The sequence below is a fragment of the Drosophila subpulchrella genome, chromosome 3L (genome assembly GCF_014743375.2).
Source record: "Drosophila subpulchrella strain 33 F10 #4 breed RU33 chromosome 3L, RU_Dsub_v1.1 Primary Assembly, whole genome shotgun sequence".
Taxonomy (NCBI): Eukaryota; Metazoa; Arthropoda; class Insecta; order Diptera; family Drosophilidae; genus Drosophila; species Drosophila subpulchrella.
In genome coordinates, this window is record NC_050612.1 from 4939897 (window position 1) to 4961778 (window position 21882).

At 42.2% G+C, this 21882-nt stretch overlaps 2 protein-coding genes and 1 pseudogene across 3 annotated transcripts; 2 read left to right on the top strand and 1 right to left on the bottom strand.

Annotated features, from left to right (window-relative positions):
• The first annotated feature begins 1020 nt into the window (after nt 1–1020).
• Nucleotides 1021–3413, top strand: LOC119554214 (altered inheritance of mitochondria protein 3). Its single transcript, XM_037865019.1, has 3 exons — nt 1021–2616; nt 2952–3141; nt 3200–3413. Exons 1-3 carry the CDS (start codon nt 1144–1146, stop codon nt 3232–3234), a joined length of 1698 nt encoding a protein of 565 aa, XP_037720947.1. The 5' UTR covers nt 1021–1143; the 3' UTR covers nt 3235–3413.
• A 2350-nt stretch (nt 3414–5763) lies between these two features.
• LOC119555646 (serine/threonine-protein kinase WNK1) lies at nt 5764–16390 on the top strand. 2 transcript variants are annotated; one of them, XM_037867194.1, is made up of 12 exons: nt 5764–5894; nt 6377–7766; nt 8369–8541; nt 8604–11403; nt 11460–11591; nt 12129–12191; nt 12875–13732; nt 13921–14340; nt 14419–15463; nt 15543–15607; nt 15667–15838; nt 15895–16390. In XM_037867194.1, the coding sequence occupies exons 2-12, from the start codon at nt 6852–6854 to the stop codon at nt 16026–16028; spliced, it is 6777 nt and encodes a 2258-aa protein (XP_037723122.1). In that variant the 5' UTR covers nt 5764–5894; nt 6377–6851; the 3' UTR covers nt 16029–16390. The 2 variants fall into 2 exon arrangements, with proteins under 2 accessions (XP_037723122.1, XP_037723123.1); XM_037867195.1 differs by lacking the exon at nt 12129–12191.
• A 1629-nt stretch (nt 16391–18019) lies between these two features.
• LOC119555059 lies at nt 18020–19048 on the bottom strand (annotated as a pseudogene).
• Between the last annotated feature and the right edge of the window lie 2834 nt (nt 19049–21882).

Consider the following 21882-nt stretch of genomic DNA (forward strand, 5'->3'; position numbering starts at 1 on the left):
TAAAAATTAGAAAGTGTGAGTCGTTATTTTCGCGAAAAAAATACTGCACTTTTCTATCTTGCCAAATTTTCTTAACTAAAACATTTTAACCAAATATAAATAACAGGGCTTTTATGAATGAATACATTAACGAGTGATTACGGTTTCGAACGATTTGCATAACAATATCCGAAATTATCGTTTTCTTGGCTGGTTCTCTTGAAAAAAGCAATGGCAAATTGACGACATAAGCGAAAGTTGTACCCATTCTCCCGGTATCTATAATTAAAATACATTTTCACTTTTCTTGATGACAAAAAGTCGGAGGTAAATAAACCTTGGATTTTAAAATCTCTTATCCAGCGATCGGGCATTCTGTGTTGGTCAATTAATCTTCGCAGCTTAAGGAATTTTCAAACTAGATGCCAGCAATTACGCATAGGGTTTCCAATATGTTTTTTTTTCGATCAGCCTTGGTTTACTTTCACCTGCACTTAAGATAACCGAATTACAAAGTATATCTGGCAAATAGATCTGTAGCATCTGAAGCGATACCACTGTGCCCCGAGGTTCGAGTGCCTCGGCTTCTTCAACCTCATCTTCGAGTCGAGTGATATGATCTCTCGGTGATCTCTCGGTGGCCACCACATCCACATTTCCTCTGTGGCAGAGTCTCAAAACTGGTTTAATGGCCATTCCGACAAATTCCAGCACAGCTGGCTCAGAAATGTTCCATTTGCAACTCAGTTGCTTTCCAACCAACGACACCGCCGAATTTCAAGAAGAAAGTGATCGGATGGATAGTCGAGACCCTCGATTGATTAACGGTTCTTTAGCGTTTAAACAACAGGCTCTGAAGAATGTAGCCATGTAAAGCTGAAGCCAATCGGTTTTGAATAGAGTGCTGCATGTGGGTCCGACTTTGAATTTGTATTTGGCTGCATTGCCGCGAGGCGTTCCATTTTTATTTTAAACGACTGGCCGGATAACAAAGAAAGTGAGATCAAGTCTGCGAGATCGTGGCGAAAGAAAAAGAAGCTTCGCATGTGTGCGTGGTTAATTCGAAAGAAACTTTTTTGCTTTTGGCCGCGGAACTGACAAATGTCAAATACCAATAGACCGTCGTGGAATTAAGACGCGCCATACGCCAATCGGACTTTGAAAATGACGCAAAGTGCCATTAAATTAGCCCCACTCTGGGAGGCCTTGGTTCTTTTAATATTCCTTCTTAATCAAGTGCAGTGCGATGAGAAGGAGCCGAGGCAAGCGCGCATAATGCAGTTTCTAAGTGAGCCCCAGCCGCATTTCAACCACAACCGACCTCCCGGTCCTGGATTAGTGACCCGGATAAGATCGCGATCGGATAACCCACCCCATCTTTCGGGTAACCTCAGCCCCAATAAGTTTCTGAGATCTCCGAAACCTGCGACAGTCCAACATATCATGCGTCGCGAGCAATTCGGCAACTTTCCGCAGAACGACCAGCTCAGGAGATACCAATTCGACCAGAATCAGCCAGGGAGATTTGCCCACGTGAAGGATGCTCCAGTTCTGGACGTGGGGAAGAACCAGTTCCCGCCGCAATATTTCTCCGAGCAGTATATCCAAAACTTCAAATCCTCTCCTCGATTCAATGGCAATGTGATAATGAAGGACCAGAAGCCAGTGTATGCACCCATCCAACAACATGCGATTCCAGTCCAGGCCTCTCAGTATCTGCATTATCCCAAGCTCTTTGGACAGCAGAGTCCCAGTTTCAGTGTGGTGCCCTCGCAGCAAACTGCCCTCCAGAACAATCAGTACCCGCAGGATCCGAATAGTTACTCGGTGTACGAGGACTCAGATAACCTGCCGAAACAGGGGATCAGTCAGGGGGTCAGCTATCGCCAGGCAGTGCCTCCAGCGAAAGAGTCGAAGGAGGCGCAGGACTACTTGCAGTTTATGAGCACCAATGAGTACTTCCTGCCCAAGAGAGATCCCGACTACAAGAAGTTGGATGTCGAGCGTGACCAGCTGAAAAAAGTTCACCAATATCCACAGCAATACAATCAGCAGAGCCAGCAGCAACTGCAACACCAGCCGCAGCAGCAACATCAGCAACTGCAACACCAGCCACCGCAGCAACATCAACCACTGAAGCAACATCTTCCCTATAAGAATGCTGGCCTAGACAACTCAGTCTCCTCCAGTTACAATGAACCCATACAAGTCTCCGATTTGTTCTACCAGCAAGATCCCGCTCCAGCGAATTCCGCAGTGGTTCGCGGCAGTTACCAGGCTGGTCAGGATGTGTTTGTGGTGAAGTCCGATGGCAACAAGGCGGTCAAGCATGTGGTCTCCACTCCCATGTCGGTGCAAACTTCTACTCAGACCCCGCCAAAGAGCCAGCTCCTCGGCAAGAGCCACAAGAGCTTCACACCGGAGCCCCTGCGATTTGAGTTCACCGAACAAGATGCCATCAGGGGATCTATGAAATACACCCAATCCCCGCAGGCCAATCAGTACTACTATGAAACCGTGGCCCAAGCAGTTCGAGAACCCGTCAAGTCTTCTTCTCCGATGCTGGAACAAAACAAGCCGATCAAGGAATATGGTGACGATCCAGAAGACAGTGCTGATACAGAAACTGGAAAACAGGTGAGTTTGTTTTTGTATTTTCTTATACTTATCGACTATTCGTTACATCAGTTCAAGATACGTATGTATATGTAGTTATCCCCCAATTAAGCATATTCCAACTTCTTGTAATAATAACTAAAAAAAAACACATTAAAAAGAAAGAAAATATGAAACAGTATTAGCTACCTAATGTGCCGATTATAAGTAGTTTCATATGAAATTTATTTAAAATATGTCTTTTATTATGTGCATTAGAAAGTTGTAAAACTTTTAGACTTAAAAACATTTGATGATTTTCACAGCAGTGTCAAAGCCTCATAATAATCTATTGTTAATATTCATATTAATTCCAGCAAGAGGATCAGAAGGCGCCAACTGGGACGAGCTCTGCAACTCCCGACAGTCCAAAGGACACTGAAAGTTACTGTGAGAAGGTGTGCGCTAACGTGTATGATGAGAATGATGAAATAATTTGCGGATCCGATGGATACATGTACACAGGAGAAACTCAACTGCAGTGTTATTCGACCTGCCTTAACATAAGTAAGGTCTTAAAATATTTGTTATGCTCACAATATTAACCATCAAGTTTTAATTTCAGGTGTGACGATTAAAAGTAAAGGATCATGCTCATAAAGTCGATTTTAAATAAAAAAACTATTTATTCTAACTTAAGTTAATCTAGCGGATATAATATTACATTTGAAACCATTTAAGTATAGTTTCTTATTATGCACGATTTCTGTCACTGGCAATGGTAAAATGTAGGGTTTTGTAGAAAGTGATTTTGATTTTATGATAATGTATTAAAAATATCGTGCACTCATAGCTTTCCTATCTAATTACTATTAAAAGTTATAAGGTGATCTAATCAAATCATTAAAAAACTATTTGTGCATGTATATTTTAAACCCATATGTATATGTATCTCAAAAAACATTCAGAGAAATAAGTTATAAAGAATAAATTTTAAAATTGGAGACAAATGTTTATTAATTGGAATTGAGTATTTTAAATTCAAATTTTTATAAAAACTATGCACTTTGTGTTATACCATAAGAATATTGGACTGCGGACAGCTTCCGTTTACAGAACTTGTCGCATGTGTATATCTTAACCTGTTCCGAGGATTTCTGACACTTTTACATTGAATAAGAAATTTGATAAGAAACCTGTTTTTTTCATATAGTAAAAAATTTTTTCACCCTCGAAAATGCTACTTCGATTTTATAGCAAAACACGAGACTTTAAAATACTATTACACGAGAACAAATTCTCAAGAAATAGCGGTCCATCAAGATTAATTTTTTTTAGACATTTTTTGGGTACCTGTCATTACCTAAAAAGATATTCCTTTTTCTAGAGGATACATGTGTAAATAACCCCTTAAAACTTATACGAATCAAGTTTTAAGTTTAGTTAAACGACTTTGTCCTTTAACTGCCGTGGAAAGGATCGATATCTAATTTTTACAGCTAGGTTGGTTTATTTTTTGTATTGTTGGTTTATTTTATGCAACCTGCCGCCATTGAGTTTAATAAAAACAAGAGAAAACGCTATAGTCGACTATCAGATACCCGTTACTCAGCTAACAAAAAAAAGCGCCAGCTGTCGTTCATTCCTAGCGGCTGTATACGATACACACGCCACATAACATGAAACCTCCACCCCTCTCGCATTATTAATTATTGTTTGGATTTATAATGAATGGTCCGATTTATATAATATTTTGCATGCAGATGGGTATTGATAATAAGAACAAAATCTCATTTCAATTTTTACAAAATATTAAAAAATGTGGGCGGTAGACAGGTTTATCGACGTTATGGTCGATTGTGGGCGTGACACCCTGTTTAAACAATCGTGCGCTGCACAGGAAGCCCAAGAATATACATGCCAAAGTCAACATTCTAGCTCTTACGTTCATACGGACATACGGACGGACGGACAGATGAACATGGCTAGATCGACTCGTTTACTGTTCCTGATCAGGAATATTTATAGGGCCGAAAACGCTTGCATTTACCTGTTACATGCTTTCCGACGAATCTAGTATTCCCTTTAACTCTACGAGTAACGGGTATAATCACATCCCGTAACTGTCAGAAACATACATTTCTGTCAAAACCTTGCTCAATCTCAACCTCTGCCTTTCCTCTGAAATGTCAGGGGCTCTATTCCTATATCCTCTCCCGATGTGATGATTCCGATTTTTATTATAACGTAAAGGAAATTGGTAAACAATTTCGGCCTAAAATCCCAAATTTAAAAATTTATTTAAGGAGTAACGGCTACTACGCTGCTCAACAGCGGCTAGTTAACATTTCTGTAAATGCATATAAAATATCAGGCAAAATGACAACCGTGATCGGGGTGGCAACTCCGTCGATAAAACTTGTGTAACAATATTGCGCTATCGATATATCACGAACACAAGTAAACCCAGTTGCTTTGTAAAATTTTTTGTGAAAGTAATTTCAGGCGAAATACTTTAATTTTCCGTTGTTTCACTCGCGTCCAATGCAATTGACCCCCTGTGGTGGCAACCGATTCCCCCGGAAGACTGGCAAATCCCTTGTGCTGTAATATGAAAACCTGCTAACTCGAATTACCTTTGAACACCACAATCACAAACTGAAAACCTCGATGCGAACGGTCGGACAGTCGCAGTGAGCCCTAGTCCCCGTCCCGGTCCCGAACTCTCATCCCGTCGAGCGGAGGACTTCCGGAAGGAGCGGCGCTGAACCATGACATCATAGCCGTTGCATATGCTTCCTGCCCCGAATCAAATGTACATAAATATGTATGTATAGCCAGCGTACCGCACATACGCACATATCCCTCGCGACAGAACAGAGCAGAACGGCAGAACCAGTGACGAACGTAGTGCAATCGAAACTAGTGATTCATGGAAAGCGAACACCTCGGCCTCCAGGAGACGGCGGCTCTTCCTCTTCCGCCCAGCTGTAAGCGATATTTCAGACGACGGCACCCAACAACGACCATAAGTGGGTGGGATGGTCACCCCTCCGGCCCAGTCCCTGCCCCTGCCATCCCCTCCAATAAATACTGCCGGAATTTAACCTTGGATCCAACCCCTGCCCTCCAGTACTCATCCCCCGCCTTGACTCTCATTTCAGATTAAACGTGGTGGTCTGCTGCTGAAAATCTTGCAAAATTGGACAAACCCTTTGCGACTTTGTACGACAACAAGAGGTCGTACCTGCGGACCGTGCTCGGAAGGGAAGCGCCATCAGCGAAGATGGTACTACCTCCTGCACCACGCAACCTCAAAGGTGGGTTGTACTTCCAGTATGGAATACCTCAGGTCATTTCAATGATACACACAGTTTAAAGTGTGTAAAGCCCTTAAATTTTTTTTAAATAATTGCAAGAAGGGTCGAAAATGTATAAAAAAATAATTGGGCTCCTAAGTACTAGCAATGATAGTTATAAAATATGAAGTTCTCCTTAGTCAAACAAATGTACTACAAAAGTTTATAATGTCTACTAGCCCAAAGATTTCTATCGAATTTGATCAACAAAAGAAACTTTGTCCGGAGTACAGATTCACTCGTTTTTCATTATAAGAGAGTACTGTTGAAACTATCGCTGTAAGCGTTTAAAACACAAGTCAGTTTACCAAATCTGGGAATATGAAACCGCCTTGTTTCTGATATTAAATAATTATAAACAATTCATTAAAGAAAATTTACGGTGAATTACTGAGCACTTACTTTACAAATTTCTAATCCGTTCAATTGTTTTGTTATTTTAGGAATACCTCCATTTCTAGCGAGGAGCAAACTGTGCAGGGAGCTAATATACAAAAGTCGGGACACCGTTCGTTTAATAGGTCTGCCTCCTCTAGGCAAAACCCGCACCCGACATCAAAACTAAAAGACACACTGAGCAGGAAGCCCAATCGCAAGCAGGACGCACTTTCTGCACATACGAGCACCAGCAGCACCACATCGATCCAATCATCACCCATCGAGCCAGCTTCCTCTCTGCCCACGCTGCACACCACGCATACACCACCGGCTTCCAGCAAAAATAACCTTTTTGTGCGGGTGTTTCGACGCTTTTCAAGTAACTCCCTTTCCGGTAAGACGTCGGCTAGCCCCAAAAACGAAGTCGACGCACCGAAAGTCAACGATAACAACAACGGCACTCTGAAAAAAGAGCAATCGACCGATTTAGAGGTGCTTTGCTCTCAAGACAATCGGAGCAGGGAACACAATGAGGACAAAATGGATGGCAAAATACAGCCTGCAGATGCCAAGAGCAACCAGAAAGCTGGTGTAGCTTCGGGCAATCCTAAAAAAGACAAGTCGGCTAAGGGAACGTCGCAAGCGGTTGTCTCAGACACCAAGAAAATGGAGGCAAGGAAGTCCTCCTCGGACACGGTAATAGAACCGTTGATCAAACAACAGGCCCCACTGCATTCGTCCAAGACCACGCCCACGACCTTGACGGCAAACTTCGTACAGAACATTCGATTCGTGCGCAAAAATGTGGAGCAGTCGGGCAGGAACACAAATCCGCTGCAGTTCGTCGAGCTTGAGACGGAGTTTCCGCGCGACTATGATGACAACATTGAGATGCTGTCCCGCGAGGCGGAGCACTTGGAGGAGCAGTTTCGCACGCCTACGCGGTCGAATGCAACGGATGCCACTTCCCACCAAGTGGCCGGCATTATTGACAACATTATTACCGAAGCGTCACGGAGTCTTACAATCGAGAAGACTGAAGACGATGTGCCATTGAAGTCCTCCACCAAGCACTCGAGCGGCGTCAAGCGCGTTGGCTTCCAGGTCGAGGAGAAGGACGATACCGAAAGTCAAAGCGAAAAACAGCCAAAGAGCATCGATGATACAGCCAAGAAGTCGGAGAGCGCCGAGGTTAGCGCAGAGGAAGTTACTGTCACTGGTTCCTCCACGGATGCTTCTGCATCTCTGCTACCTTCCACGTCGACGGTGTCCACCACCTCGTCAGCCACATCGATCACCAAGAGCAAAAGCGATGAGGACGATGACCCGGTGGCTATGTCCCCGTGCGGCCGTTTTTTTAAGTACGACAAGGAGGTTGGACGCGGATCCTTCAAAACTGTCTATCGTGGTCTGGACACGTTGACGGGCGTTCCAGTTGCCTGGTGCGAATTACTGGTAAGTTTGGAAGTGAGATAGATGAGATGCTTTTCATGCCAAGTAAATGCCTTTTGTTGGTAACCTACGGACATGTTTTTTTTTTTACCAAATTATCAGAAAAACTATTTGCATTCATCAACATATTTTTTTTAAGTAAATTATTAATGTTATATTAAAGCTATAATAGTCAAAGGAAACATATGACGAATATTGCATGAGTATGTTTTTTTTAGAAAGATAATTGAATCAAGATTTTGGTCTGTATAATCTTTTTATATAGGGTCCTGACAATATGAGTAAGCATTAGTTAACTTAAATATAATACCCTTGCAGAGGGAACGCGGAGAAGGAAACGCTCCGACCTTATAAAGTATATATATTTTTTATATTCATCACTACACGAGTTGATCTAGCGATGTCCGTCTGCCCGATTCTACGCAATCTAGTCTCAGTTTTTAAGCTATCGGGATGAAACTTTCCCAAAGGTACAGACCGAGATTTTAGAATTTCAAATGGTATGATATGGCTTAGGCTGCAAGGATATATCAACTTCGGCTTCCCGAAGCTAGCTTCCTTACTTGTTTTTGATGCGATTTTTACAATTTTATTCTTGTTTTTAGGACAAGCAAGTAAAGAAAAGTGAGCGCACCAGATTTCGCGAGGAGGCAGACATGCTAAAGAAACTTCAGCACCCAAACATTGTGCGGTTCTATACATATTGGGAGTTTCCCATCGGCCGCAAGAAGAATATAGTACTAGTCACCGAACTAATGTTATCTGGAACTTTGAAATCGTAAGCGTATACCTTGCTTCGAATTGTTAGCTTCAGAAATGTGAACTCTAATTTACTTGCAGCTATTTGAAACGATTCAAGAAAATACACCCAAAGGTATTGAAGTCATGGTGTCGCCAGATCCTAAAAGGCCTCAACTTCCTGCATACTCGTCAATTTCCTATAATTCATCGTGATTTGAAATGTGATAATATTTTTATAACTGGCACCACTGGTAGTGTTAAAATCGGCGACTTGGGTCTGGCAACGTTGAAAAACCGCTCCCATGCGAAATCTGTGATTGGCACGCCGGAGTTCATGGCCCCGGAAATGTACGAGGAGCACTACGACGAGTCGGTGGACGTATATGCCTTCGGCATGTGCATGTTGGAGATGGCCATCTCCGAATATCCATATAGCGAGTGCAAGGGTCCGGCGCAGATCTACAAGAAGGTGATCTCGGGCATAAAGCCAGCTGCCCTGGCCAAGGTGGAGGATCCCAACGTACGAGACATCATCGAGCGATGCATTGAACTAAAGAAGGAGGACCGTCCCAGCTGTAATGAACTTCTAGAATCGGAGTTCTTCGACGAGGACATCGGCATACGCGTGGAGCCCACTGCCTCGGAACAGTTCCTTTCTGATCCGAGCATCAGTATCATCGAGTTCCGTCTGCGTTTTATGGACCCAAAGAAGCGATCGTCCCGACATAAAGAGAACGAGGCGATTCAGTTCGAGTACAACATCCAGCACGATGAGTACGAGCAGATTGCGCAGGAAATGATGAAGGAAAATATTATATCGGAGGATGATTCTCGTGCTGTAGCTCGACTTCTGAAGGTGCAAGTTGTATCGTTGCTTAAAGAGCGTGCCCAGCGTCAAACTCAAATCAAGCTGCAAAACGAGAAGTCACGTTTGGAGAAACTAGCATTACAAAAGCAACGTGAAAGTTTGCCGACCAACGTCGACGAAGATGAGGAAGAAGAAGAGGAGTCCGAGGACGAGGAGGATGGAGTAAAGTGGAATCAGCGCCTGCAGCTCAAGTATGATCTGCTTAACACTGATTCAGAAACTAGCCTAGCTCTCTCCACGAACAGCGTCGAGCCGCAACAACTTTCCGCGCGCTCGAACACTTCGATTCCGAACAGTGGCATACAACAACCTGTTCAGGTCCCTGGTCCTGTGGCCGTTCCCCAGTTGATCTCGGTGCAGCCGCAAGCAATCCCCTCACCGGCCATTCCCATGCAACAGAAGCCAACCGTGCACTACATTCAAACCCCGCAGCTGGCCTCTTATCAAAACTCGAACACGACAATGCAGGAGATGGGCAACAACCAGGTAATCTCGCCGACGGGCAGTCAACAGATCCAACAGCAGCAACCCATTGCTGCGCCGACCGTCAATCATCAAATCATGCCGCAGCAACAAGTCAACCAGCAACAGCAGCAGCCACAAATATTGCAGCAGATGCCTCAGCAAGTTCAAGTTCAGCAAGTGGCCCAGCAACAACAACAACAAACTGTTTTGCCTCCGCAGCAACACGAGCAGCAGCCACAGCAACAACAACAACAACCACAACCAATGGCAGATCAGCAAAAGAGCCAACAAATTCCCTTGCAGCAGCAATTGCAGCAGCTTATGCACACCAACGTGCAAGCACCGGATCTGTCGCAGCAGCAACAAATGGCTCAGAAACAGGCCCAGCAATATTTTCAGCAGCAGCAACAACCACAGGCTCCGATTTCTATGCATCCAAATCAGCTCGCGCAGCAGCAACAGGCTTATGCGATGCAACAGGCTGGCCAGCAGCAAATTCAACAGCAGATCTTACAGCAGCAACAACAGGCGGCGGTCTTACAGCAGCAACAACAGGCGGCAGTCTTACAGCAGCAAATGGCCCAACATCAACTGCAGCAACTCCAGCAGCAGCAGCTTCAACAACAGCAGCAGCAACAGCAAATTCAGCAACTCCAACAACAGCAACTCCAGCAGCAGCAGTTTGTGCAACAGCAGCAATATGCTCAAGCCATGCCACAGCAACAACATCAACAATTAATCACGGTCTCGCAGGTGATGGCACCGCAGCAACATCAGCCACCCATGCAGATCCCAGTTCAGATGCAAATTCCACCCACTTCAGTGGCTCCTACAATACAGCAGACTTACAACCAGCCACCACAAGTGACACTTGGTGATCCCCAACATGCAGGGTTCTCGGCCATACCTCCGCAGCAAACACAATTTGTGCCACAACCCACACAGCAACCAATACAGTTGTCAATGCCTTTAGAGCAGCAATTGCAGCAGTTGTTGCACAGCCAGCCGCCCCAGCAACAACAACCCCAACAGCCTATAAGTCAACAGCAGCAACAACCTTTGGTTCAACAACAGCAACAACCTTTGGTCCAACAACAGCAACCTTTGGTCCAGCATCAGCAGCCACCCCAGTCACAGCTGATCCCTGGTGTTCAGCAGCAGCAACTACCACAGCAGCAACCTCAAGCAGAACAACACCCACAGGTTCCTTCGCAAGGCCCTGTACAGCACGAAAATGTGCAGCCAATTCAAGTTAATCAGGAACTAGCTGTCGCAACGGAAACCATTTCTGTTAATAGTACCCAAGCAAACCCTGAAGGTGCACCCAAAACAGAAACTCTGACATCTGCAGATGCGGAAAAGCAGCAGAAACAACAGGGCACGGGAACACGTTCCCAAAAACCAAGACGCTCTAACAGGAGCGGCAACGAAAGGATTCCGAAGCTAAGTGTTACCAGTGTGGACGAGGGCAGCGTCATAAACTGTCACATGGAAAACAAACTTAAAACGATTACGTTTAAATTCGACATAGGAGATGTTAATCCGGTTGAAATTGCCAATAAATTGGTAAGACAAAATTGTATTTCAAGCAATACTGAATCATGAACTATTTTGCCTTTCAGATCGCCCAAGATTTGCTTTCTAATTGCCAAAGTACAGTTTTTGTGGAAATGATCAATGAAATTGTAGACCAAGTCAAACAGAATCCTAATCAAATTCCTATACCGACCAATTATCGCCGCAATATTGAAAAGGTACTTCACTATCCCAAAATTATTTCCACAGAAAATTCTTTCTTATTCAATGAAGACCGTTCTTACGAGGCCCTAGGGTTCCTTAAACGCAGAGATGGATACTGTTTGTTGGACGAACAAACACTGATTAATGAAATGATTCACCGAAGAATAAACTATCTTTTGAAAGTATAACATTACATTTATAGCCCTTCCTTCCTGTGCTTCTATTGGTGATAAAAATCATCATGCCGGCACCAATTTTCACCAAAATTTATACATGTTTTAGTAGTCCGATCTTCAAGCATCACAAACCATTTTTCACAAATCAATATAGTTCTTCTTATCTGAGATATGATATTATTGACGAATAAAAGATGACTTGAAATATCTCAACGCAAAATTTGTCCGATTCCTTCCTTTTCCTCTGAAAAGCAGCGATTCGATATCAAGAAAATGATGCGAAACGATTCCGTAAAATACTTAACTAAGCGATTTTATTATCCATATCACAAAATCCATGTTTTTTGATTGTCTATCCCTACTATAACAAAACAGGTCCGACACGCGTCTCTAACTCGACAGCGTTCCACGTTTAGGTCACACCAAAGACATAGATCTGTAAGTGTTGAGTGCACTGGGCTTATGTAAACACTTATTGTTTTCCTAGCTAAAAGTTTTCTTTACTTACCAGGATTTTCCTTTATTCTTAGAATTAATTCTGAAAGTTACGTTTTGAATTTGTTATATAATTTTAACTACATGATCTTTCTTAAAATGAATTTATAATAAGACTTTTCAGAGACATAAACAAAGCCCGAACCTATGAATGTCCATGGTCCGATATTAAAAACGTACATTGTGCCCATAATCAAACTAAGTAGTCCTCTAACATAGTCACCTATCCAGTCACTACTACATACCTTCAAGAAAGATTTTCTAAATCGTTAAGACGAATACATTTTCAACGCCTTCCTTTCCTTTCAACCAGAAGTGGCAAACTGAAACTAGTCAGGTTAAGGACATCATTACTCTGTTAATTAATCAAATTTATAACTTCTTAAGTTTTCCAAAAGATCTACTATTAAAATATTAGGAAGAAAATGTCTGAATATTATTTTTTAAAGCTTTATCTAGGAATACTATTATTTTTCTTTTTCTGCTCCTCTTAGACTTAAAGTGGACCTAATATATATTTTGTTGTTTAAGTTTCCCTTTTGATAAATTTTTTTAAAAATAATTATGTATACGCACTAGTGATTGGGCTTGACTTCTTTAACTCACATTTAACTAACTTATTTTAGCGGGATGAAACCGCCAGCGACATTACGAAGATGTTTGAACCCACTATCCATGGTGTTGAAACTCTGCCTTCCGGCGGAGGAGGCACCGAACCGTCGAACTCCAATTCGACGTTTGAGGCCAAGCCACATGTTCCCAACACAGCCAATGCGCAAGAAGGCCAGGTGAATGTTGGAACCCCACCCACAACCACTTCGACCATGTCTTCCTCATCAACCGCATCGAGGGATGCACCCAATGGCAGCAATGACGTGACCATCGGATCTGGTTCCGTTTCCCGCAAGACAAGCACGGCCTCGGAATACACTTCGCTGTCGATTGACTATATGCCTGACAGCAACATTACTCCAACTGGTCCGGAACCACCGCTCGATGATGCCAAGGATAATTCACTGATTGTGAGCCAGAAGCCTTGTTCCTTTGCTATCGCTAGAATGCAAAAGCTTTTGGAGTCGACCGGTGGTGGTGCTCCCCGTAGCCTAAATCTGCCTTTGAATCGTCACCTAAAGATTCAAGAGGACCTAAAGCATACTAGAAGCCTTGACGACTTGACCGCAGTGAAAATAACCTTTGACATGCCCAACAAAACCGCTTTGGAACCTTTGGAGAACGCGCAGCAAGCTTCGGCAGTAGAAGCTGAGAAGCCAAAAGATAAATCCGCCCAGGCAGTGGGAAACCAAGGAACCGGAGCAGCCAACACTCTGGAGCAGCTAAAGATAGAACTAGAGAACATAACTCATGCCCACGCCTTTGCCTCCGCGGTGGTGGCCTCGATCAATAACAGAGCCCCCCACCAAGCTTCCCCAGCACCAGCCATGTCCTCACTGAAGACTTCATCTGGACAACCACAAGCCCAGGAGGTAATTTAAAAAATCGAAATATAAAAAAAAAACAAGAACGATTAGTAGGGTTGAGTTTCTTGAATCGATTGACCTGAATTGTAATCAATTGCAATAAGGAGTTCAAGTCGCCCTTGTTTCTTAAGTCACTTAATAAATATGAAAAATATTTCTTATAATGAATGCAATTATTATTATACTTTCGATAGGTAAACAAGGCGAATAACGGAGCAGGGCCATCAGCACCTTCAGTTGGTCAGAATACTCCCACTGCAGCTTTGACATCCGCCAGGGGCTCTGGATCCTCCGTCTACAATTCACGTCGCACTTCCATCGACAACAGTATGGGATCCGATGTGCACTTGCACACTGCCACTAATCTTGAAGGGACAGTTAGTAACTCGGATCCGACTCCAACTGATGCATCAGTTGGCATCACCATCGGCACGGGTCACGAGAAGCAACTTTCCAAACAACCCAGCTTGGAAAAACCATCGACCACTTCCATTTCGACTAACAGCAGTGATCCTCCTCAAAGAAATCCAAGCAATGGATCAATTAATCAGAACTCAATAGCAGATTTGGAAAAAAAATTAGCAGCCTTGCGAAATACCGAAAACTCCGAAGAGGTAAAAATTGAAAACACGAACTTCTGTTTGTTTTTTTAATGTGATTACTCGCTTATTTCAAACTTCTTTCGTTTTCAGTCTGCATCAGCGACATTGTCTGTGGCTCCTAAACAAATTGAAGAGGTCGTGAACCCCAGCGCCCGTAAAATATCGCGTTTCAGTGTCAGTCGAGTACAGGAGCAGAAAACTTCAACCGGTGTGGAGGAACCTGCACAAGGTCAACTAAAGATCGACCTGCAGGTCGTAGGCCCTGGCGGTCAGATACAGCCCAACAACTCGGTGCAGAACGGTAGTGTGGTTAATACTCCAACTGAAGTTATCAGCTCTCCCATTCAAAATGTTCCGCTGGCCATTAACGGAATTCAGTTGATATACCAACAGCCCCAGCAAATCCACCAGTTGCCTGGAGGAACCTCCACTTCTACAAGCGGAGCAGGTGCTCAGTGCATAGTCGTGCCTCAAGTTATTAATCAGAATGGCACCCACATGCAACAAATGTCTAATCTTCAGCCACAGCAGCAACTTGTGCATCCGAACATACCACAACAGCCGCAGCAGACTCCACTTAACGGCCATCAGTCCATGGTTAACACTCACCAGCAGCAGCCACAACAGCAATCCATACCGATGCAGCCGATCCAGCCGCAACAGCAGCAGAATCAAATGCCTCTTATGTCGCAACAACAGCAGCAAATCATGATGCAACAGCAACAGGGATCCCAGCAGGGATCGCAGCAGTATAACTTGCCCACCACGCAACAGACTCATCCGCAGCATCAGTTCATCCAGACGCAGCCCAACCAGCTTCACTCGCTTCCTCCCCAGGTGGTGAGCATGGCCCAGGGAATGCCACATCAGCTTCCACCCATGCAGACAATGTCGGCCCAGCAGCAAATGATCTCGCAACAACAGCATCAGTTGCAGATGCAATCGCACATGCAGCAACAAAATGTGCCGGGAATGTACAACCAGCAATCCGGAGCTCGTGTGGCTGCACCACAAAATTTTCAAGGTGCCGTCCCAAATCATTTGCTGCAACAGTCCCCGCTGATGGCATCCCAGCAGCCAGCACAGCCCATGCAACACGTTATGCAACCAATTTTTAATGCAACGTCTGGTGAAGGTAAACCATTCAATATCTTATTGTTTCCCCAAGGACACACAATATATTTATATTTTTTCTTGCTTACCCGCAATTGCAGTTACCGAAGAGCCTGTATCTCTAGCAGCTACGCATCCACACTTGTTACCGAGTGACATACAATCCGTAAGATCAAACTAAATATCACATTTTTGACTTGCAACAAAATCTGGTTTTTCCTACAGGACATAAAGCACAATTTAGACTCGTTGGTAAACCAATTGTGTAACACGCGCTTGGGTACTAACCAGCACCAACGGCTGTTGCTGTTGCGTCAAAGACAACTCATCGAAGAGGACGAGCTGCGTCTAAAACATTATGTGGAATACGAAAAGTTTCAAAAGGCACTGCGCCAATGTAAGTTTTCTTTATGATACTAGGAAATAAATGCTAATTCCTGTCTAATTTTTCAGCTATTAGCACAAACGTTCCAGCGACTGCAGCTTACTACTCAGCAGCAGCAGCAGCACAGCTTCCAACTAATTTGGCAGCTCCTGCTGCTCCGTCCTCATCGAATCCGACATCCACTAGCTCCGCAAACACATAACTTCGCTAAATGTTTTGCTTCATGCACCTTTGACAAGCCATACAACAGATCTACTCTATGTTCTCGGCAATATAATTGGCTCGAGTGTGAGGACGTGGATCTGGAGGTAGATTTTAAGTGAAAAGTTGTCGAATGTTACGGGGTTGTCTGTAAATATTAGTCAAACGCTTCTTGTTGATATGCCATTGTTTTATATTTTTCTTTCTGTTTCACTTTTAATTTAAAAAATCCTAATTTCCGATCTTGGCTTTCGTTTATTTGTTTAAAATAAATATTAAATTTTTGTATGAACTTTTTAAGAAAATTGTACATTTTATTAGTAAAAAACTGTAAATAAACATTTCGATAATGTAATAATATAACAATGCATATAGAAATATTATATATTAGTCATCATTTATTCAAAGTGATGTATACATACTGCGTAGTTACTAAATAAATAACTTATTACCGAACTGTTTTATGAATATTACTTACTTTCCAAGACAAATATTCCCCGTTAAGGAAGGCAACCAACTTGAATGGCTAATTTTTTATTTGTATTTTTTTTTGTATGAAAGGTGGAGACGATTTCAACATCGACATTTCCTACGACTGCACAAAACTGTCACAAAATCTTATTCATTTTATTATTTCCAGCACCTTCCCTCCATTCAATTTAAATTTTCATCGCCACTTCATTTTCAGTTTATTTTGTTTTAAAATTTGCTGCTCGAGGGAAAATCGTAAATTACTATATACTAACAGGGGTCGTTGGCAACATCAGGGGACTTCGTGTCCTCATCGCCCTCCCCAAAATCTCCAGAGGCTCAGAAGGCTACATTAACAATGGCATCTGAAATTTTGAAAAAAATTTATTTTCAAAATACATTTCGAGACACGAATATATAAAACAATTGACTTTCAGCCCCTGATAAAGCTTAGCAAGGCACGGACAAAAATTGGAAAGTTTTTCTTTGCCATCCCTTCAAGTTGGCTTTTGAGGAGGTTCATTATCAGCTTGACCTTTAAATATATATATGTATATAAAATATTAAAACAAAAATATGGTGGAACGCTAAGTCCAAAGCCTCGACTATGAGATATCTGTTACATTTATCTACTTTCAAATTGTATTAACTGTCAATCGTTTAGATAATTGGATTCTGTAATATAAGCTCTTTAATCAAGCAAAAACTATTCTTTGGAAAATTTTTTGAGTAATACCAGCGTATACAGGTAAGACATATAGGACTAGAAAAAGTGGTTTTAAGGATTACCTATTGTTGCCGTTAACTAGTGCAATAGAAGGAATAGGAGAATTTTAAAAAGATCAATGAAAAACTTACCTCTGCTAAACAGGGGTCAAGCATAGGCATCTTGAAATCATGAAAGATAGTTTATTGCCAGACTAATCCCTTCTCGGTACCATTTAATAACAGAGTAATCAAATAATACACCACTGAGGATCATCGGAAGTATAAATATTGCTATTGTTTGGCTCAGCACTTTCTTCTTATCTGTACCGGAAAGAAAAAATAAACCAGACCCTTTAGTTTATTTATTCAGTTAACTACATAAGCTCTTCTCATTCGGTATTATTAAATTACGCAATAAACGAACAACACACCACAGCATAAGCGGATCCACGGGGGCGATTTGGCCGTAAAATCCCTTTCTGTGGGGGAAATGTTAGAAAATTTGTAACTTTAAAAGCTTGCAACAATGTCTTTTTTTTTAAACCGCACAAGAACCAAATTGCTATAAAGACTTTTTAAAAGACTTTTGCTGATTTCTTATCTGCACACAATTCCTTCTAGAAAGACAAAATACGCGAAAGCTGAAAATATTTTTATCACGGTATATATGTATACTTTTTATTGAAATCGAACCAAATACAATAAAATACACATGCTTCTTGTTGAAATAAGAAAAATCATTTTGATAATATAAAATGCATATATGTAGGTGATTAGTTTTTTTTTAACAGTTTATACAACTGAGAACCGATGTTATTGTTGCAATTTTCCGTTAGTAATGCTAGCATTATTGCGACAGATACTTAGTTCTTGTTCGTTTAGACGATCAAACATATTGTGGCCGTCGGCTAAGAAGATATCCAGTCTGCCAGCATTGAGGCGAAGTATCAATTTTCCCCACATCTCCACCAATAATAGACCTTCGTCGCGTTGCCAGTTAACACTTCCGAGTTCATGAAGGAGCGCGGTTTTCAGCATGTAACTGGACAAATGCGGGAAATCGGTGCAATTAGCATCGCGTAATCCCTTCATGAGGCACAATACGTTCTTCATATTGTAAGAGCCCTTCATCACTTCGCGTTCCCAGTGGGGGGCACAAACCATAAAAGTGCGATCGTCGGAGCTCCTCGATTTCTTCTGCGGAATGGCGAACCAGGGATGTTCGCTACGCACTTGACACGAAACCGGTGAAGCAGCCAGCGGCCACTAAGAATTATTGAACTCGAAAGCCGGCACTAGATCGAAGTATATAATGCGATTTCCACACTTGGCCTCAATCGAATGGGCGCAGCCGAATGCGAGTCCTGCTACTTTCAAAACACAGAGTTGGATTGAACACCTTCTTGAAGATACCACGCAACCAGTCCTGAAGATCCTGGCGGCAAATATAGCTACCAGACACGATCGGCGAATGATTTCCTCCAGGTACATACAGCAAGACAAACCCATTTTCATCTCGTTCCGGGGTGATTTGGAATGGGTACTTAAGCTTCATGTGCAAATCAAATTCATCGGGGGTCTTCAACTTGACGCGATCCAAGTAACTTCCGGATGGCGTTGATAGAAAATTATAGATAGAAATATAAACATTTACAGGCTTAAACTAAAAATACCAGTTAGGCTCAGGCCGTCAAAGGCACTTCGAAAAGTTGAGTCCTCCTTTTTCAGCTTCTCAATCACATGGTTTTGAATATCTATACCGTACATCTTGTACTCACAACGATCTTCGTCAGAAATTTGCAAGTTCTTCAAAATGTCTTTGATTTTATTCAGGTTACTCATGGTTGCACGATTTATTCCTTTCCGGACTCAAGTTAAACTTTCTAGTACAATCTTCAGAACTGGATCGTGCTCGCTTGTGCTGGGACTCCCCTTTTTAATAGGGTTGTTAATAATATATCAAAATATCGATATATCGATATTTTTCCTAAAACGATATATTTATATCGCGATATTGAGCTTGCCCAAATATCGCAATATAGATATTCTTTTTGATATTTTTACTTTTGGCTTATTACCTATGATGGTAAAGGAAGCTGTTTTAGATATTACTATGGAAAACAATTTGAATACCCAAGGAAGAAGGGTATGTCATCATGTTAAAATTTGGTCAAGTATAGAAACTAATAACTAAATAACGTAAAACTAATTATTGGGTGGGCAAGAAAGTCATGTCGTTTTTTTTAGTAATCGTTTTTAATCTAATTTATTTACGACTAATCGAGCACCAGGGTCACACTTTTTAGTATCGTTTTAAAGCTTATTGTCTTAGGTACTATCGACGAAAATTTGGTAATTATTCGATAACATTTGTGGAAGCTATAGCAAATTAAACATGGAGGACCAAAGTGAGCATTTTCGGCATATTTTGCTTTTTTACTTCCGAAAAGGAAAAAAAGCGGTCGAAGCTCGCGAAAAATTGTGCGAAGTGTATGGTAAAGATGCCATGAGTGATCGCCAATGTCAGCGCTGGTTTGCCAAATTCAGGCTTGGAGATTTTGGAGTTAAAGACGCCCCACGTTCTGGTCGACCATCGGCCGTTTTTGACGAACAAATTCAGGCTTTGCTGGATGAAAACCGGCGCTATTCAACGCGGGAGATGTCAGAGAAGCTCAGTGTGTCGCATACAACGGTTGAAAACCATTTGAAGAAACTTGGCTACGTAAGCAAGCTCGATGTTTGGGTTCCGCATAACTTAAAGGAAATTCACCTAACTAAGCGTATCAACATCTGCTATTCTCTGCTGCAACGGATTAAAAACGATCCTTTTTTGAAGCGGATCATTACTGGCGACGAAAAGTGGGTTGTTTACAATAATGTCCAACGAAAAAGATCATGGAGCAAGGAAGATGAGCCAGCCCAAGCCACATCAAAGGCCGATATCCATCAGAGGAAAGTTATGCTGTCTGTTTGGTGGAATTGGAAGGGTGTAGTGCACTTTGAGCTGCTGGGACGGAATGAAACCATCAATTCAGATGTGTACTGTCGCCAGCTATCCAATTTGGCGGAAAAAATTAAAGAAAAGGAGCCGGCACTAGCTAATCGCAAGGGTATAGTCTTTCACCATGACAACGCTAGGCCCCACACATCTTTGGTCACTCGGCAAAAATTAACGGAGCTGAATTGGGAAGTGCTACCACATCCACCTTATAGTCCGGACTTAGCACCTTCAGATTACCATTTGTTTCGCTCTCTTCAAAACTCTTTGAATGGTAAAAACTTTGATTCAGATGAGGCTGTCGAAAACCACTTGTCTCGATTCTTTGCTGGAAAAGACCAAAAGTTCTTCGAGCGCGGAATTATGCAGCTGCCCGAGAGATGGTCATTAGTGGTCGAACAAAACGGCCAATACATAATTGATTAATTATAAGTCCTGATATAAATAAATCATCTTTGAAAATATTGAAAAAAAACGACATGACTTTCTTGCCAACCCAATATTTAAATATTTATAGATTTCGGATGTTGAGAAACAAGAAGATTTTGACGACTTTATGATCTCCCACAATTACTCAATACAAAGGGACATGCACGATGACAATAAGGAGAAAAGGAGCTCAAGTTATACTTCAGCTTGCCTCAAGCAGCTTGGAGATATAGAAATCACATAAATCGACCATGCCAAGCCTTTATAAACTCGCCATGAGGTACATACCTTGTTACATCGGGTAGCTCGGTACCTTCCGAGCGGTTGGCGTCCACTATAAAATGCGCGGCTCCAGGAGCCGTATGACGGATGCCCAAATCACACAAAGAGTTTTCATCAAATCGTTGAAGTCGTCACATTGGAAATAAAATTGAAGTATTATTATTATTAATTTGAGAATATATATGAACTGCAAATTGAGAATTTAATGATGTATTATTACATTGAGAATATATTTATTTATATAAAGCTAGCTTAAAGTTAAAACTAAATTAAGAGCTCTAGCAGCTAAGGTCTTCAGCTCATCTGAGGTGTGGAATTATCAACATTTTTATATACATTTAAATCTTAAACTTAATTTGGGCTTTTTCAAGAAATGATAAGATTTTTATGATGTTGTCGGGGGTTGGGTTCGAGATGGTGTTGATGGGGTTAAGTGATTGGAAGGATTCTGATCTGGGTTGGGATAAGGAAGGGCATTGTATAATGATATGTTGGATGTCTATTGGGGAGTGGTGGCAGAATGGGCATGTGTTGGGAAGTGTTCTATCCATGTAATGGGCATTAGTCAGTTTGGTATGTCCTAGTCGTATCCGGTGTATGAGTATTTGTGTTTTTCTATTGGTGTTTGGGGGTATCTGACAGATGGATTGCGGTGAGGTCTGTAGTATTTGTTTGTACCAAGGCGATACATTGTTGTAGATGTCAGGTTGTTTTGATTGTATGTGCTTTTTCAAGAAGTGTGAAATGTCGTTAGAGTTGTTGCTTGCCGAGTAGGTAAGGGGGGATTTGTGGGCCTCCTTGGCTGCTTTATCGGCGTTTTCGTTCCCTGTTATGCCGATGTGGCTGGAGATCCAGATTAGTATAATTTTAGGGAAGTGGTTAGAAACCAGGTTTCTGATGGTTGAGGGATAGTAGGAATGGTTATTGGGGTTGGTGAGGGACTTTAGTGCAGAGAGAGAGTCTGAGC

Excerpts from the sequence above, each read along its gene's own strand:
- LOC119554214 (XM_037865019.1), top strand. The coding sequence starts at position 1,144 with ATGACGCAAAGTGCCATTAAATTAGCCCCACTCTGGGAGGCCTTGGTT. Across the intron at positions 2,617-2,951 it reads ATACAGAAACTGGAAAACAG|CAAGAGGATCAGAAGGCGCC; the intron begins GTGAGTTTGTTT and ends TATTAATTCCAG. Across the intron at positions 3,142-3,199 it reads TTCGACCTGCCTTAACATAA|GTGTGACGATTAAAAGTAAA; the intron begins GTAAGGTCTTAA and ends TTTTAATTTCAG.
- LOC119555646 (XM_037867194.1), top strand. The coding sequence starts at position 6,852 with ATGGATGGCAAAATACAGCCTGCAGATGCCAAGAGCAACCAGAAAGCT. Across the intron at positions 11,592-12,128 it reads ATCGCCGCAATATTGAAAAG|GTCCGACACGCGTCTCTAAC; the intron begins GTACTTCACTAT and ends ATAACAAAACAG. Across the intron at positions 12,192-12,874 it reads CACACCAAAGACATAGATCT|CGGGATGAAACCGCCAGCGA; the intron begins GTAAGTGTTGAG and ends AACTTATTTTAG.